General features: G+C 37.8%; 1 protein-coding gene across 1 annotated transcript in view; it reads left to right on the top strand.

Moving 5' to 3' along the window:
- PEX3 (peroxisomal biogenesis factor 3) overlaps window positions 1–14,697 on the top strand; it is a 65,510-nt gene that overhangs the window by 29,035 nt on the left and 21,778 nt on the right. Inside the window, exons 3-9 of the mRNA XM_006891664.1 lie at window positions 4,579–4,660; window positions 7,449–7,492; window positions 9,306–9,430; window positions 9,730–9,796; window positions 9,909–9,963; window positions 10,585–10,753; window positions 13,371–13,441. Coding sequence (XP_006891726.1) covers window positions 4,579–4,660; window positions 7,449–7,492; window positions 9,306–9,430; window positions 9,730–9,796; window positions 9,909–9,963; window positions 10,585–10,753; window positions 13,371–13,441 — 613 coding nt within the window. The remainder of the gene's footprint in view (window positions 1–4,578; window positions 4,661–7,448; window positions 7,493–9,305; window positions 9,431–9,729; window positions 9,797–9,908; window positions 9,964–10,584; window positions 10,754–13,370; window positions 13,442–14,697) is intronic.

The raw sequence follows: 14,697 nt of genomic DNA, 5'->3' as shown, positions 1-14,697 counted from the left end.
CAACAACAACAACGTGAGATTAAGGAATTGTTATGCATTAAATCTCATTTGTACAGAAACAGAATAACTCAAGCTTTCTAGAAAGCAAAGTGTATGAGTAAAGACTAGGAATTGTGTTTGTGAATAACAAATATGGTGTGACCTTCAGAAAGAATAATTTAGTAGTATATGACAGCTGTAACAGTTTGTGGTTCAGAACAAAGATAGTTCCAGCGCTCAGCAGTAGTCCAATTGTCTGTCACTGGAAATGCTCGCACTCTAGAGAATATCAGAAGAAGCCACGCAGGATGATATTTACTGAGCATTTCTCATGTGGAGAAAATTACTGTTCTGAATGCTTTGCATGTCTCAATTCTGTAACAACTCCATGAGTTAGGTCCTCTATGATCCTTAATTTACAAATAAGGAGAGTAGTCAGATTAAAGGTTGGTGAAAGATTATCCTATACATTGTGATTAGATTGAATGCTAGGTGGCTAAAAAAAAAAGACACAGATTCCTTTTTACGAATCTTTTTTAGAGAGAGCCTGTTTGCTAAGTGTTCCTACGATTGCAGCAAGAGGAGAGTGCACTTGCCTTTGCAATGGGAAGCAGGTTATAACTTCAGGAGAATTATGAGAGAGTTCTCTCAAATTATGATGAAAATCAATACCACCTAATTCTTAAAAAATAAAAAAGTAAGTGTTACAGTCCTTACTCTTTCTTTACACAGTGCATTGCATTTGGCTTGACATATATGATGCACAGTAAGAGGTAAACTGCCTCTTGACATTGACTCTGAACTGCCATTTTATATATTTGTCTAAGTAACTCAGGCTATTTAAACATAAGACTTGAGAAAATATACTAAAGCTACAAAGGACAGCATTGTATCCATGTCTGTTGTTATTGTTGTTAGGTGCCATCAAGTCGAGTACGACTCAAAGTGACCCTATGAATAACAGATCTGAACCCTATCCTATCCTATGCCATCTTCACACTTACTGACACACTAGCGTCCATTGTGGCAGTCACCATGGCAGTCCACCTGATCGAGGTCTTTCTCTCCTTCGCCAACGCTCCCCCCTTCCAAGTGTCATGTGTCTCTCCAAGGAGCATGCTCCTAGCAACATGCCCGAAATATGTAAGGCAAAGCCTCGTCATCCTTGCCTCTGGCTGCACCTTCTGCCAGACATATTTGTTTGTTCTTTTGGCTTGGCAGTCTATGAGATACTCAGTGCTCTTCTCCAACACCACAGCTCAAAAGCATCAGTTCTTCTGCTGTCTTTTATTTATTGCCAAGCTCTCAGTTGCATAGCAAGTGATTGGAAAGACCATGGCCTGAATCAGATACTGCTTAGCCCTCAAACTGACATCATTACTCCTCAATATTTTGAGAGGTCCCTAACTGCAGATTTTCCCAGTGCAGTATATCTCCTTATTTCCTTACTGCTGGTATCATTGGTGCTAATTGTGGATCCAGGATGAAGCTGTTGACAGTTTAAGTCTCTTTCCATCCATCATGATGTGCCTATTGGTCTAGTGATAAGAATCTTTCTTTTCTTGACACTGACATGCAGTCCTTACTGAAGCCTGTATTCCTTGATCTTCTGCAACAAGTAATTCAAGTCCTCCTCACTTTCAGCAAGCAAGATTGTATCATCTGCATAACTCAATTTATTGATGAGTCTCCCTCCAATCGTGATGCCACATTTCTGTTCATAGAGTCCAGCTTTTTAAATAATTTGCTCAGCATACAGATTAAATAGGTTTGGAGAGAGAATACAACCCTGATACACTCCTTTCTTAATTTTAAATCAGGCTCCCTTAATTTTAAACCATATTCCCCAGCTCTGTTCGCACAACAGCCGACATGTAGAATACATGTCTACAGTAGGTTAAAACCTGAATCTTTTCTAGACAAAAGTACAGATTTTGTCATTAATATGCTTTAACTGGTTAACAATGGGAATCCCAGAACATTTAATTGTACATCATATGAAACCTATACTATACATAGAATAAGAAACAATTGTCCTAATAGAGCACGGCCGGGTGGTTTAAAATCAGGTCAGATGTGATTGAGGTTGTATCCTTTTTTCATGCTTATTCAGTCTGTGTGCTGAGTAAATCATTCGAGAAAGTGAAGTATAAGAAGAAAATGTGGGAACAGAATTAGGGGAAGACTCATCGAAAACCTGCTGCATTCAGATAACACAGCCTTGCTTATAGAAACTCAAGAGGACTTGAAGCACTTCTTGCAGAAGAGCAAAGATTACAGCCTTCACTATGGATTCTGTCTCAATATCAAGAAAATAAAAAACCCTCACTATTGGAACAGTAGGCAGAATCATTATAGATGAAGTGGTCAAGGATTTTTTTTTAAACTTGGATCCACAATCAACATCCATTGTAAAAGCAGTCAAGAAATCAAAAGATGTATTACATTTGAGAAACCCTGTCAAGGATCTGTCCAAAGTTCTAAAGAACAAGGATATCAGTTTAAATACTATGGTGCACCTGAACCAAGCCATGGCATTTTCAGTTGTTCCGTAGGCATCTAACAGTTGGACAAGAACAGGAGAAAAATTGATGCCTATGAAATGTATTGGTAAAAAGTATTGGATGCCCCATGGACTACCAAAAGAACAAACAAATCTGCCTTAAGGCACGTGCAAACAGAGTATTCCTTAGAGGCAAGGATAATGAAATTTGGTTTCATTATTTTGGACATTATTTTCAGGAGGGTCTAGTCCTTGAAAAAAAGACATCGTGCTTGGAAAACTGGAGAGTCAACAAAAGAGAGGAAGACCTTCAATCAGATAGTGACTTCAAACAGTGACTTTAATACCAGGTTCAAGTATATCGTGAGGATAATGCAAAACAGGACAAGTTTCAAATCTGTTGTTCATCGGGTCCCTGTGCATCTCAGATTACGCAACAGTGCTTCACAACACAGAAATTGAAAAGTGGGCTTACAAAGGTCTTACATTACAAATTTCCATTACAGAAAGTGATGTTTGTGATCTTTGGATATATTTTCTTTGGTGTGTTTTTTTTTTTTACTTACTAATATGAGGAACTCCTTTTAAATTTCTAGGTGCATATCTCCAATATTTTTTTGTACCGTGCATAGAGCAAATAAAGTACCTTCTGTAAGTCATGCACACCTTTCTTTTAATATTGTATTCCCTGGAGTACTATGTCTCATTTTATCTTCACATTATTCCTAGGAGTCAAGAGCAAGCAATAGCTGTTAGAAAAACTAGAACTAAAACACCATACTTCTTGAATCGTAGCTTGTTATTCTTTATATTATAAATAAAAGCTTGTTGCTTTGTAGTTTTTATAAAATGAGAAATAAAATATGATATCTAAGAGAAAACTATTGCTTTACTTTTTCTATAAAATATTCTCTGTGAAGAAGAATATGACATCAGAATTGGAAGAAACTCATCAGTAACCCCTGTTATGCAGATAGCACAACCTGACTTGCTGAAAGTAAGGAGGATGTGAAGTGCTTGCTGCAAAACATCACAGGCTGCAGCCCTTCGATATGGATTGAATCTCAGTGTAAATGAAAAACAAAATTATGCCTCTTCCATATTTCCTTCTCATGGAGAAAGGTCCTCCATCCCTTTGGGAGATAACTTTCTAATCCATTTTTACTTTTTCTTTTTAACTTAAAAAAAGAAAACAAAATTCTCACTGGTGGACTGATAGGCAACATCATGACACGTGGAGAAAAGATCGAAACTGCCAACAACTTCATCTTACTTAGATCCACGATCACTATACTTGGTGTGAACCATCAGAAGATACTGCAGTGGGGAAATCTGTAGTCAGGGACCTCTCCAAATTATAGAGGAGCAGCGGTACTATTTTAAGGACTATCATGTGCCTCATTTAACCGTGGTCTTTTCAGTCACTTGCTATGCTTTTGAAAGCTGGACAGTGAATATGGATGACAGAAAAATTTATGCTTTTGAGTTATAGTGTTGAGAGTGAGTTCTGAATATCCCATGGACTGCCAAAAGAACAAACAAATATGGCTTGGAGAAGGTCCAGCAAGAGTGGTCGCTGAAGGCAAAGATGATAAACCTTCATCTCACATACTAAGTGCAAAGTTATTCCTTGAAGAGGGACATCATGCTTGGAAAAGTGGGGGGATGGTGAAAAAGACAAAGACTCCCAATAACAATAGATAGATACAAAATTGAAGTTGTCAGTAATTTCATTTAAGTTGGATACACAATCAACATCCATGGTAACAGCAGTCAAGAGATCAAAAGACTTTAAGCAGCAATGGGATCCACTTCCTAAACAACATGCCTTTGGAAACTCTGAGAACTTTGATAAATGTGGAAAGTTATAGAAAGGCTCAGGCCTTTTGTTCATAGGGTCGCTATGCACCAGGCTCGACTCGCTAGCAATCAACAACAAACAACAACAAGAATAATAATTTCAGTTCTCTGGCCCTGACTTTTGCTCCAACTCTTACCAATTCCCAGCCCTTTCATACAGCCTTGAAACAATGTATATTTATTTCTCAGGGCAGTGGTATCCTTCATGACTAACCTTATTTCTCTCTCCAACACAGTGCTGTCCATGCTTCCAACACTGAGAGAGGCCTTAATGCAGCAGCTCAACTCTGAGAGCCTCACAGCTCTGCTAAAAAACAGGTAAATACACACTATAGCGATTTTTCATCTCTCTGCTACAAGTTTATACACTAAACTGAAATACTTGTCACAAATCTTTGTGATCTTATATTTCTTTCCAGTTGAAGCATATGATAGATTGATTCAGTGAGAAAAAATGACGAGAAAAAAATTAACCAATTATATTATTGACTCTGTATTTTGTGTATTGATTATTTTTATTTGTCCATGTATTTATCTTCTACCTTTTTGTGTCAAATGCGATAATGGTTACCCATGGTAGACATTGCTTGGTGGCGCTCGCTGGTTAAAACAAGCTTGGAAGCAGGAGTGGCATCCACTTCCAAAATTGCTTGCCCCCAGAAACTCTATGAACCAGGAGAAAGGATGAAAGTCATGCATGCAAGAGTCGAGGACTTTTGTTCATAGGGTCGCTATGAGCCGCCTACAGCTTGACGGCACTCAACAAGACAACAACTACCTTGTTGCATGAATCCTTTAGGGAAACAAAATTTACATGTGTTCTATTTTTCATATAAGTAACTTGATCTTCTATCACTCTCCCACTATGGAGACATTTAGTTATTGAGGACTTACGGAATGTGTTCCTGAACAGAGATGGTAATGCTGACCAAGTTGCGTTAACTATTGTACTTTTTACAATATGCTTTTTACAAATGCTGGCGAGGTTGTGGAGAAACTGGAACCCTGATTCACTGTTGGTGGGAGTGTAAAATGGTGCAACCCCTGTGGAAAGCAGTATGGCGCTTTCTCAAAAAGTTGCAAATAGAGATACCATTTGACCCAGCAATTCCACTACTGGGAATATACCCTGAAGAGACCATAGCTGACATCCAAGCAGATATATGCACACCCATGTTTATTGCAGCTTTGTTCACAATAACAAGGAGTTGGAAACAACCTAAGTGCCCATCAACAAATGAATGGCTAGAGAAGCTGTGGTATATTCGCACAATGGAATACTACGCTGCATTAAAAAACAAGGAACTCATGCAATATTATTCAAAATGGTTGACTCAGGAGAACATTATGCTGAGTGAAATATCCCAGTCACAAAAGGACAAATATTACATGATGCCACTGTTGTAGAATGGGACTGTCCTTGGGGTTGGGGAGAGACTGAGTAAGATGGGTTCAATAATGTATACTGCACTGAAACAGAGGAGGGAGAAAACTGTTTAAAAGAGATATATAACTAGGTATTTCTGTCATCACAGGAGACTAGAGTGAGGGCTACATGGTGGAGGGGACCTGGGGGAGGGTTTGCAAAACAATGAAAGAATCTTTTCTTTTACTTTTCCATAATTTTTGACTCATGTACTTATAACTTGTTAGTCAAATTTGTGTCTTCTAGGTTGCAACACCCCCATGATACATCTTCAAGGATATGAACATGTACGGCCAAGCACAATCAATAAGAGTGCATCTAAATTCCAAAATCAATCTCCATAATAGTCTATGTGTTTCCTACTGCCAAAGGGGCCCTTTAGAGTAGTGAGAGAAGATCCTCACCCTGAAACCCACAGCGTCCCTTTTCAGCAGGAAATAGCTAAGAGAATACGCCATCCCCTTTTCCTTATGACTCAGGGTGAAGTCTCTCTCAGGGAGGAGTGATAGGGAATGGCAAAGGACACACTGACAAAGAAGATTAATCAGAACTGGCTTTGACAAGCACTGTGGCATTTGGACAAGAACAAACTGGGAGGAGGGTAGAGAGAATAGTGCAACAATGAATGAGTGGAACCCAAAATCTCTGTAAATGTTTATGAAAATTAATAAAATATAATTATAGAAAAAAAAAAACTATTGTACTTTTAAAGAGCTTAATAAATGTACAAGATCCCTAGGAGACCGGTATTATCATTGCCATTTTGCACCTAAGAGTTTATGGTTTAAAAACCAAGCTGGTCAATTTCCTTGAAAAGAAATTTCTGTAACCACAGACTAGTCCCAAAGCTGTAATGAGTTATATATTTGAGATTTAAAAAATAAAACTCGGATTAAAGTATTATGCTGATAAAAAGGTTTTCCCCCATAAATTTTATTTGTATCCCTTAAAGTGACAGAATTTCATTCCTACTACACATTTTTGTTTATAAATTTTAAGACCTCATAGAAAAAAAAAACAAACAGGAAATTGTTCCTAGGCAAATAAATACTTAAGACCAGATATATGTACCTAAGTAGGAGTAGAAAAGAAACAGATTTTAGTTTTTTTACATGTTAGGCATAATCAGAAATCCAACATGCTAAGTAGGCTTAGTAAGTAAGACTGAAGGAATCAAGTCAGTAGAATTCCCGGAGCAAATTAAATAGTCCCTCAGTGGCCAAAGAGGAACAATTTGAACACTGGAAGTTTAGTAATTACAATGGATTGAATCGTATCAGATAACCATATACTTAAATTTATGTATAATGATGCTTTTAGACAAAAAACAACTTATTAGTTACTTTTGTGAGATTCTGGGTCCCACCTTATTTGTAAACCAGTAAGTGAAGAAAACAAAAAACTGTTTTTTCAACTTTTCTTATGTAATTTTATAATATATCCATGAATATACTCAAGAGGGTAAAAAGCCTAAAACATTCCATCTAAATTATTGCTTTCATAAGCACTGGAGTTTGGTATGGGTTTTTTTCAAATCTTTTTTTCTATTTTTCAGATTTTCACTGTGAACCTGTATTGGTTTTCATTGTGTTCAAGAAAACTCAATATAGACTGATAAAGTAACTCTTCTGTTTATCTAAATTATTATTTTTATGTTAATGATTTTCTTTTTCTCCCCAGGCCTTCAAACAAAGTAGAAATATGGGAGGATCTGAAGATAATAAGTAAGCCTGCATTCTATGTGACACACAGCCTTAAAGCATTAACAAAGGGAAATTTGAATACTCTGTTAGGGGCTGACTCTTCTTTTTCAACTTTATAGGGTTATTAGAATTAAATATAACTGTTTTCAGAAAAAATACAGTAGTTCACAGGAAATAGATGGGTATCTGGCCTTAGAAGGGACTCAGTAGAGATGTGGTGATTATGCTGTTTTTGTGAAATCGTCCTGGATAGTGTTTCACTCCTGACCACCAACCTGGTAGATACAAACCACATACCTTTGTGTTAACAGCGTACCTCCTTTCACTAGGCCACCAGAGCTCTCTATAAGTTTCTTTAGTAAAGAAAATTTGAGACAGAAAACATTCTGGGGCCTAGATATATATATATGTACCTACGGATCCTTGTGGTTCAGGGCGAAGCTGCTAACCTAGACGCTGGCTGCTTGAATCCACTAGCTGCTCCAAGAGATAAAGACAGGCAGTTTTGTCTGATAAAGGTTTACAGCCTCTGAAACCCAGTGAGTCAGAAATTACTTCCGGGCAGCTGCTGGGTGTAGAGTTACCTGTGTCTCAGAACTTCGGTTACATCCAACACTTACTGCTGTTCTCCCATTTGTTAACCTAGTTCTTGACTGAATCAGCTTAAGTCTTGACTACTTGTAAGCAAACTAAATCTCCATAGAATCAAGTGGCACAGTGTTTTAAGTGCTCAACTTTGAACTGAAAAGTCCCACTGCACCAGCTAAGGGCAGAAGATGTGGCAGTCTGCTTATGTAAAAACTGCAGCCCTGAAAACCCTGTGGGTGTCCTCCTCTGTCCTGCAGGGTCACTAAGTGGTGACAGGCTTGATGTTTTGTTTTGTTTTTTCATTTAGTGCACTTAGTGCATTTACTATTTTCTTTTGGCTTGCACTTTCCCCACACACTTTTCCCTTCACTCCTACCCCTCTTTGATGCATTACAGCCTAGCTCCCCTATCTCTATCCATCTAAGCAGATCTCACAAGCATTAAGAGTAACTCATGTGTTGCTAAATCTTCCAACACCTTTGCTGTCTTCTATGTCGAAACCAAGTCCTTGCTTTCTGTGAAGCCTGGTCACACAGTTTCACCATCTCTCTGGATCTTCCTTCATTCCTTTTACAACTTCATCTTTCACCAGCAGCTCCACGGAAAAAAAGATGTCCTCTCCTTCCCTTAAGATTTACAGATGTCAGCAACCCAAACGAGAGTTCACTGAGTCAGAACTGTCTTAGGGCTGTTTGGTTTTAGGTGAAGACAAGAGTTCTCCCATGCTTGGCCCTCTTTCCTAATCTTCTAAATGGCCTCTGCAGTGCTAAGAGTTCTGAGGCAGGAGCTCTCGAAGTTTCCCAGCCCACTCATTTTCCTCTGAAAAGTAGAACTGTGTAACTCTTCAGGCTAATATGTTTGCATTGCCTATTGGATTCTGAAGCTTCACCTGAGATACATTGGTCATTTTGCAAAGAGGGACCAGTCCTTGGAAAAAGTACATTATACTTGAGAGGGTGAAGAGACAACACAAGAGAGGAAGACCCTCAATGAGATGGATTGATTCAGTGACTGGGGCAATGGGGGTAAGTGTGTCAGAAACAATAAATTAGCTTAGAATAGAATAGGGTTTAGAGCTATTGTACATAGGGTTGCTGTGAGTCACAAGCAACTTGACAGCACCTAACAACAACATAAGCTATAAAGTCACTTTATTAAAAACAATAGTCACATAAATTGTTCATGATTTTACACATTTGTGTTTTACTATTGACCCCAAACGATTTTCTTTTTTTTTCTAACTGAGGTTTTACCAGAAGCATCGTAGCTGTGTACAGCACTTGTATGCTGGTGGTTCTTTTGCGAGTCCAGTTAAACATAATTGGTGGATACATATACCTGGATAATGCTGCAGTTGGCAAAAATGGCACTGTAAGTTGAATCCCTTACTAAGTATGCCCTTTTCTTTTAAAAAAGCTTCAAATTTGACTGAATGTTATTTAACCTGATAGAAATGTCCATGAAATAAGTATCTGCATACTTCAGATGACTATAATCTTGATTTTTCACTTTTTAAAACTGAACATTTGATATGTTAAAAACTATTCCTTCTCCTCCTTCATGACAAGTCCCAAAAACTGTAGTTCAAGTTATACTGAATTCATTTTTTACTAGGGGGAAGAAAAAGACCTCGTATAATTGATAATTTAACTTATTTCTATTTTGTGTAGACAGTTCTTGCTCCTCCAGATGTCCAACAACAATATTTATCAAGTATTCAACACCTCCTTGGAGATGGTAAGATTCTTATTAGTGATCTTTCTACTGACTTTTATTCATTAATTTGTATTATTTGAGGAATATAAAAAGTTTGTAAGATACTGAGGTATGTTCATTTCTCTATGAACAGGCCTGACTGAATTGATCACAGTCATTAAACAAGCTGTGCAGAAGATTTTAGGAAGGTAAGGCATTGGGCTTTTAGCTTTTCTGACTAATTACTTCTGATGAAAAAAAGAAAAGTTAAATCAGTGCAGGGACACTGATGATTTGATAAGTGGTAGTTTGTGGAATTCTTTGCAACTGGGGTATTCGGTTGTGGAATCCCTTTGTCTTCATCAATATCAACCATTTGATACAATCATCAAAGTTTTAACATTTCATTTCTTGTTGATTGGTTTCTAGAGAGCCCATAAATTTTTGGGTTGTGTAACAGACAACCTACTTTTCTTAAAAAAAAAAAAAGACGACGACGACCTACTTTAAAATGTGCTTCTGAGCCTTTTATACTTGGTTGGTTGTGCTGGTAGTATGATGCTATAATTAAAGGGAGAATTTTCTTGTGAAATCTCTTTCAACATTGCACTGTACATTGCTAGCAGGTTTTCTTGACTCTCTTAATGGCCTATCACCAACCAGTGGCTACTTTCTCAATCTTTGTAGTGATTTCACAGTCATCAGTTTCATATTTCACTGGACGAAACAGAGCTGCAGACATTAGACTGTTGAGATTGTGTAAAGAGTGCATGTAGTGTTGCTAGGTAGTTTTAATTTATCCCAATTGTTCTTTTTTCCTCCACTTCTAGTGTGTCTCTTAAGCATTCTTTGTCCCTTTTGGACTTGGAACAAAAACTTAAAGGAATCAGAAGTCTCGTTGAGCAACATAAACCTTCTTCTTGGATTAATAAAGATGGATCCAAATCTTTTTTATGCCATTATATGATGCCAGATGAAGAAACTCCATTGGCAGTTCAGGTGCATATTTCAATACCTGTTTAACCAAACTAACCAAACCAGTTATAGTACTTAATTTACATTTTTTTGCTATCTCTTGACATTTAAATTTCTGGATATCTTAAAAGGTAAGGATTGAAATATGTGTATTAAATATTTTAAATAAAACCTCAGTCATTTAAAAAACAAATTGCAGCTAAGACTGATTTCCATTGTAAACATTTCTGTTTTTAAATACTCAACAAATTAAGTGAAGCCAATGTGAAAAAATGGACTGAAGGAAGTGGCAAATTATTTACATCATTTTAAGTAATCAGTATTTTATTATCACTGGAGCTCCCCGATTAAAACAGGCATGGAAGCAGGAGAGGCATCCACTTCTGAAATAGCTTGCCTCCAGAAACTCTATGAACTCTGAAAAATGATGAAAGTTATACGAGTGTTCAGGTCGTTCATTCATACAGTCTCTATGAGTCGTCTGTGACTCGACTGCACTTAACAACAACAAACAATAGTTTAAGGTTCAAGTCCTTAGGAAATGACATCATGCTGAGAGAAGGGGAAGGTCAGAGAAGAAGAGAAGATCCTCAACACGATGGATTACTATCGTGACTGCAGCAATAGGCTTGAGCCTCTCTCGGATTGTGGGGATGTCGTAGGATAGGGCAAGGGTTGGATCTGTTGTTCATAGAATTGCTGTGAGTCATAGACAGAGCTCTGTTGGCCTAGTTGGATAGAAAAGTATGCTACCAAGCCAAAGATAGGTTACATTAGTCTGCGACCCTCAGACTTAGTTTTAATTGTTTTTGGTCAAACGTTCTTCTAAGTGGTATAGCAGTGATCTGTCAATTTGCTGTACAGAGGTAACTCGAGATTGCTGTGATGCTAAACACTGTGACACTGATGTCTCAAATGCGATAATGGTTACCCATGGTGGACAGTGTTTGGTGGTGCTCTCAAATTAAAACAGGCTTGGAAGCAGGAGTGGCATCCACTTCCGAAATAGCTTGCCTCTGGAAACCCTATGAACTTGGAGAAAGGATAAAGTTATACGAGTGTTCAGGTCTTTCATTCAGAGGGTCGCTATGAGTTGTTTGCGACTAGACAGCACTTAACTACATTATTTTGTTATCTTTATGGTTGATCACACATTTTTTGCCATTTATAGAAATGTACTTCATACATGATAACTGGAGAAGTCTTAGAACAGAGAAACTTCTGTGCTGCCCCTGAGCAGAGAGGCTCTGGCTAGAGTACAGACTGCAGTGTTTTCTCTTGCCTGCACTCTTGTCTTCCTGGAGATCCTAAGGTTGGTCCCATGTGAATGCTGCAAGACCCTACAATTGTGAATAGGCAAAAGAAAATTTGTGTATGATCCCCACTAGTCAACTGCTTGGAATATACTCCAAGAAAATTAGAACTGAGACTCAATGGAAACTTGTACACCAGTGTTTCTAGCAGCATTGATTCGCCATCGCAGAAACATGGAAACAGCCCAGATATCCAACCACAAGCGAATGAGTTGAGAAAGTATGGTACATTCACAGGATGGAATACTACGCAGAATGCAGGAGCAATGATTTTCAAAATCACTACCTGACTTGGGAAAGACTGGAGAGCATTATGCTAAGTGAACTAACTCAGCACTATATAAGACCATTATTGTAGAAATAGATAATTAGAAAAACACGTATCAGGATCCAAGGGTGGGAGGGTAGGAGCAGAAGGGTGAGTGAGGGTAGACCGAGGTCATCACAGGGTTGCACAATTTTATTGGATAAGAGGAGGGGTAGGTAAAGGAAATGGGAATGATCTGATGTGGAAAACAATGAATACGAACTTTGTATGTAAACCAGTATAAAATAAAAAATGTATTTTAAAAAAAGAAAAGATTACGCCAGTATAAGGAAACTCCAGAACTTAAAAAAAAAAACATAATATGTGAAACAGAATTATTAGAAGCAACAGAAGAAAAGTGACTTAAAATGTAGAACCCTCAAGGACATGCAATTATAAAGTACTGGGAAAAGATTTCTGGAAGTCAAAAACTACTGGAAAAGTCAACAGAAGAACTGAAAAATAAAATGAAAAGAACAAATACAGTGAGGAATGATAGAAGAACTGAAAAGAACAAATACAGAGAGGAATGATAGACAGGGATGGTAAAAAGAAACACACACATACACACCCTGGTTAGTGTTCTAGAAGAACTGAAGAAGAAAATGACTGAAAAGAACAAATACAGAGAGGAATGATAGACAGGGATGGTAAAAAGAAAGACACACACACACACACATTGGTTACTGTTCTTATGTTTAAAAAGGGGTTAAGAGTGAGAGACAAAAAGCCCTGGTCTCTCTAGCTTAAAGCCTTTTCTAGTTTTATCTAGATGTACTAGAAGCCTGTTCAAGAAGCATCAGATAAACGAAGATCTACCTTTGGCTCATGTTTTAAATACATTTTAACTGTGCACATGAGCCTTTACAACTTTTTAGGGCCCAAACATTTTTTTTTTATTATTGCTAGACCCTACCTGGACATAAATTTCTTAAACTCTTGGATTTATGAATGTGATTAGTTTCATAATAATGTTGTGTAAATACATGAGACCCTGAAGTATAGCATTTTAACTTTACAGGCCTGTGGGCTTTCTCCTACGGATGTTACCACTATTAAGCTACTCAATGAAACGAGAGACATGTTAGAAAGGTACGTATGCTACACATAGTGGGGGGGTGGGGAAGATGTGTTTATACATTTAATATGCTTATGACCACTTTTCATTTTTGATGAACAAAATATTCATGTAATATTTTGTTACAATTGAGGTTTTCATCTAGTTCCTTGTCGTTAGCTGTGATTATCACACCTCAGCTGGTGGTTCCTTTCCTAGGGGGGAGAGCGGCCTTACCTGACCCCTGACCACTTTTCCTGCCTGGAGCTGCTGATGAATCGTCTGAGCGACGGGAAAGTCGTCAGCCTCACTGATCTTTTGCCGAATCCTTTGAAACCAAATGTTCATAGTCATCCTTTCTCTGCTTCCTGGCACTGGTGACCAGGCTTTCCTTACTTTCAGTTCTCTAGGAGCTTCAATGACCGTGTCATTTCATTTTTATTCCCAACTCTGTTTGATTTCATAGTCTTCAGTCTCTGTTTTCTTTAAGCATTAGTGCATCCCAGGTATTATTCTTTTCTGATTTTTTTTTAAACATATTTTTATTGGGAGCTCTGGTGGCCTAGTGGCAAGAAACTGCACTGCAATTCCAAAGGCACATGGTTCGAGGCCACAAGCTGCTCCATGGGAGAAGGAGGGACAGTCTTCTCCTATGCCATTAACTGCCTCTGAAAACCCGCCAGAGAGTCAGCTATGTGTCAGTTCTGACTCAACCATACACAACAGCAATACCACCATTGATTTGTATACAAAGTACATATATATTGTTTCACACTATCCTTCATTCATATTGTGTTTCATACATTCTCATTCCTTATGTTTTATAAAATCATTCACCATTGAACATTACCCTGTCTTTCCGGATCTCAGCCAGATCTTTCCCATTTCCTTTACCTTTCTCAACCAAATAGTGTGACACTATGATTTCCCCTCTGCCCACCCACACCCCTCTATTACCACCTTTTGCCCCTTTGAATCTCCATGCACATTTCACTAGTTATCTGTCTGTTTTTACAATAATGGTCATATACAATATTTATCCTCATGAGACTGAGTTTGTTCACTCAGCACAATGTCCACCAATCTCTCCCAAGTTAATGTAGTAATTTTCAAAATCATTACTCTTGAGTGCAGTGTAGTATTACATCATGTGAATGTAATTTTTCTCATTTTTAATCATGTTCCAAGTAATTTAATTCAAGATACGAGTGGCAATACTTAAGGATGCTTTGGGCAGAATGTTAAATGATTGAAGAAGCATTAAAAGAAGATAGGAGGAGTATACAGAGTC

Source organism: Elephantulus edwardii, unplaced genomic scaffold (assembly GCF_000299155.1).
Source record: "Elephantulus edwardii isolate Elephantulus edwardi_28Jun2011 unplaced genomic scaffold, EleEdw1.0 scaffold00102, whole genome shotgun sequence".
Taxonomy (NCBI): Eukaryota; Metazoa; Chordata; class Mammalia; order Macroscelidea; family Macroscelididae; genus Elephantulus; species Elephantulus edwardii.
This window is presented reverse-complemented; position numbering and strand designations above follow the sequence as displayed.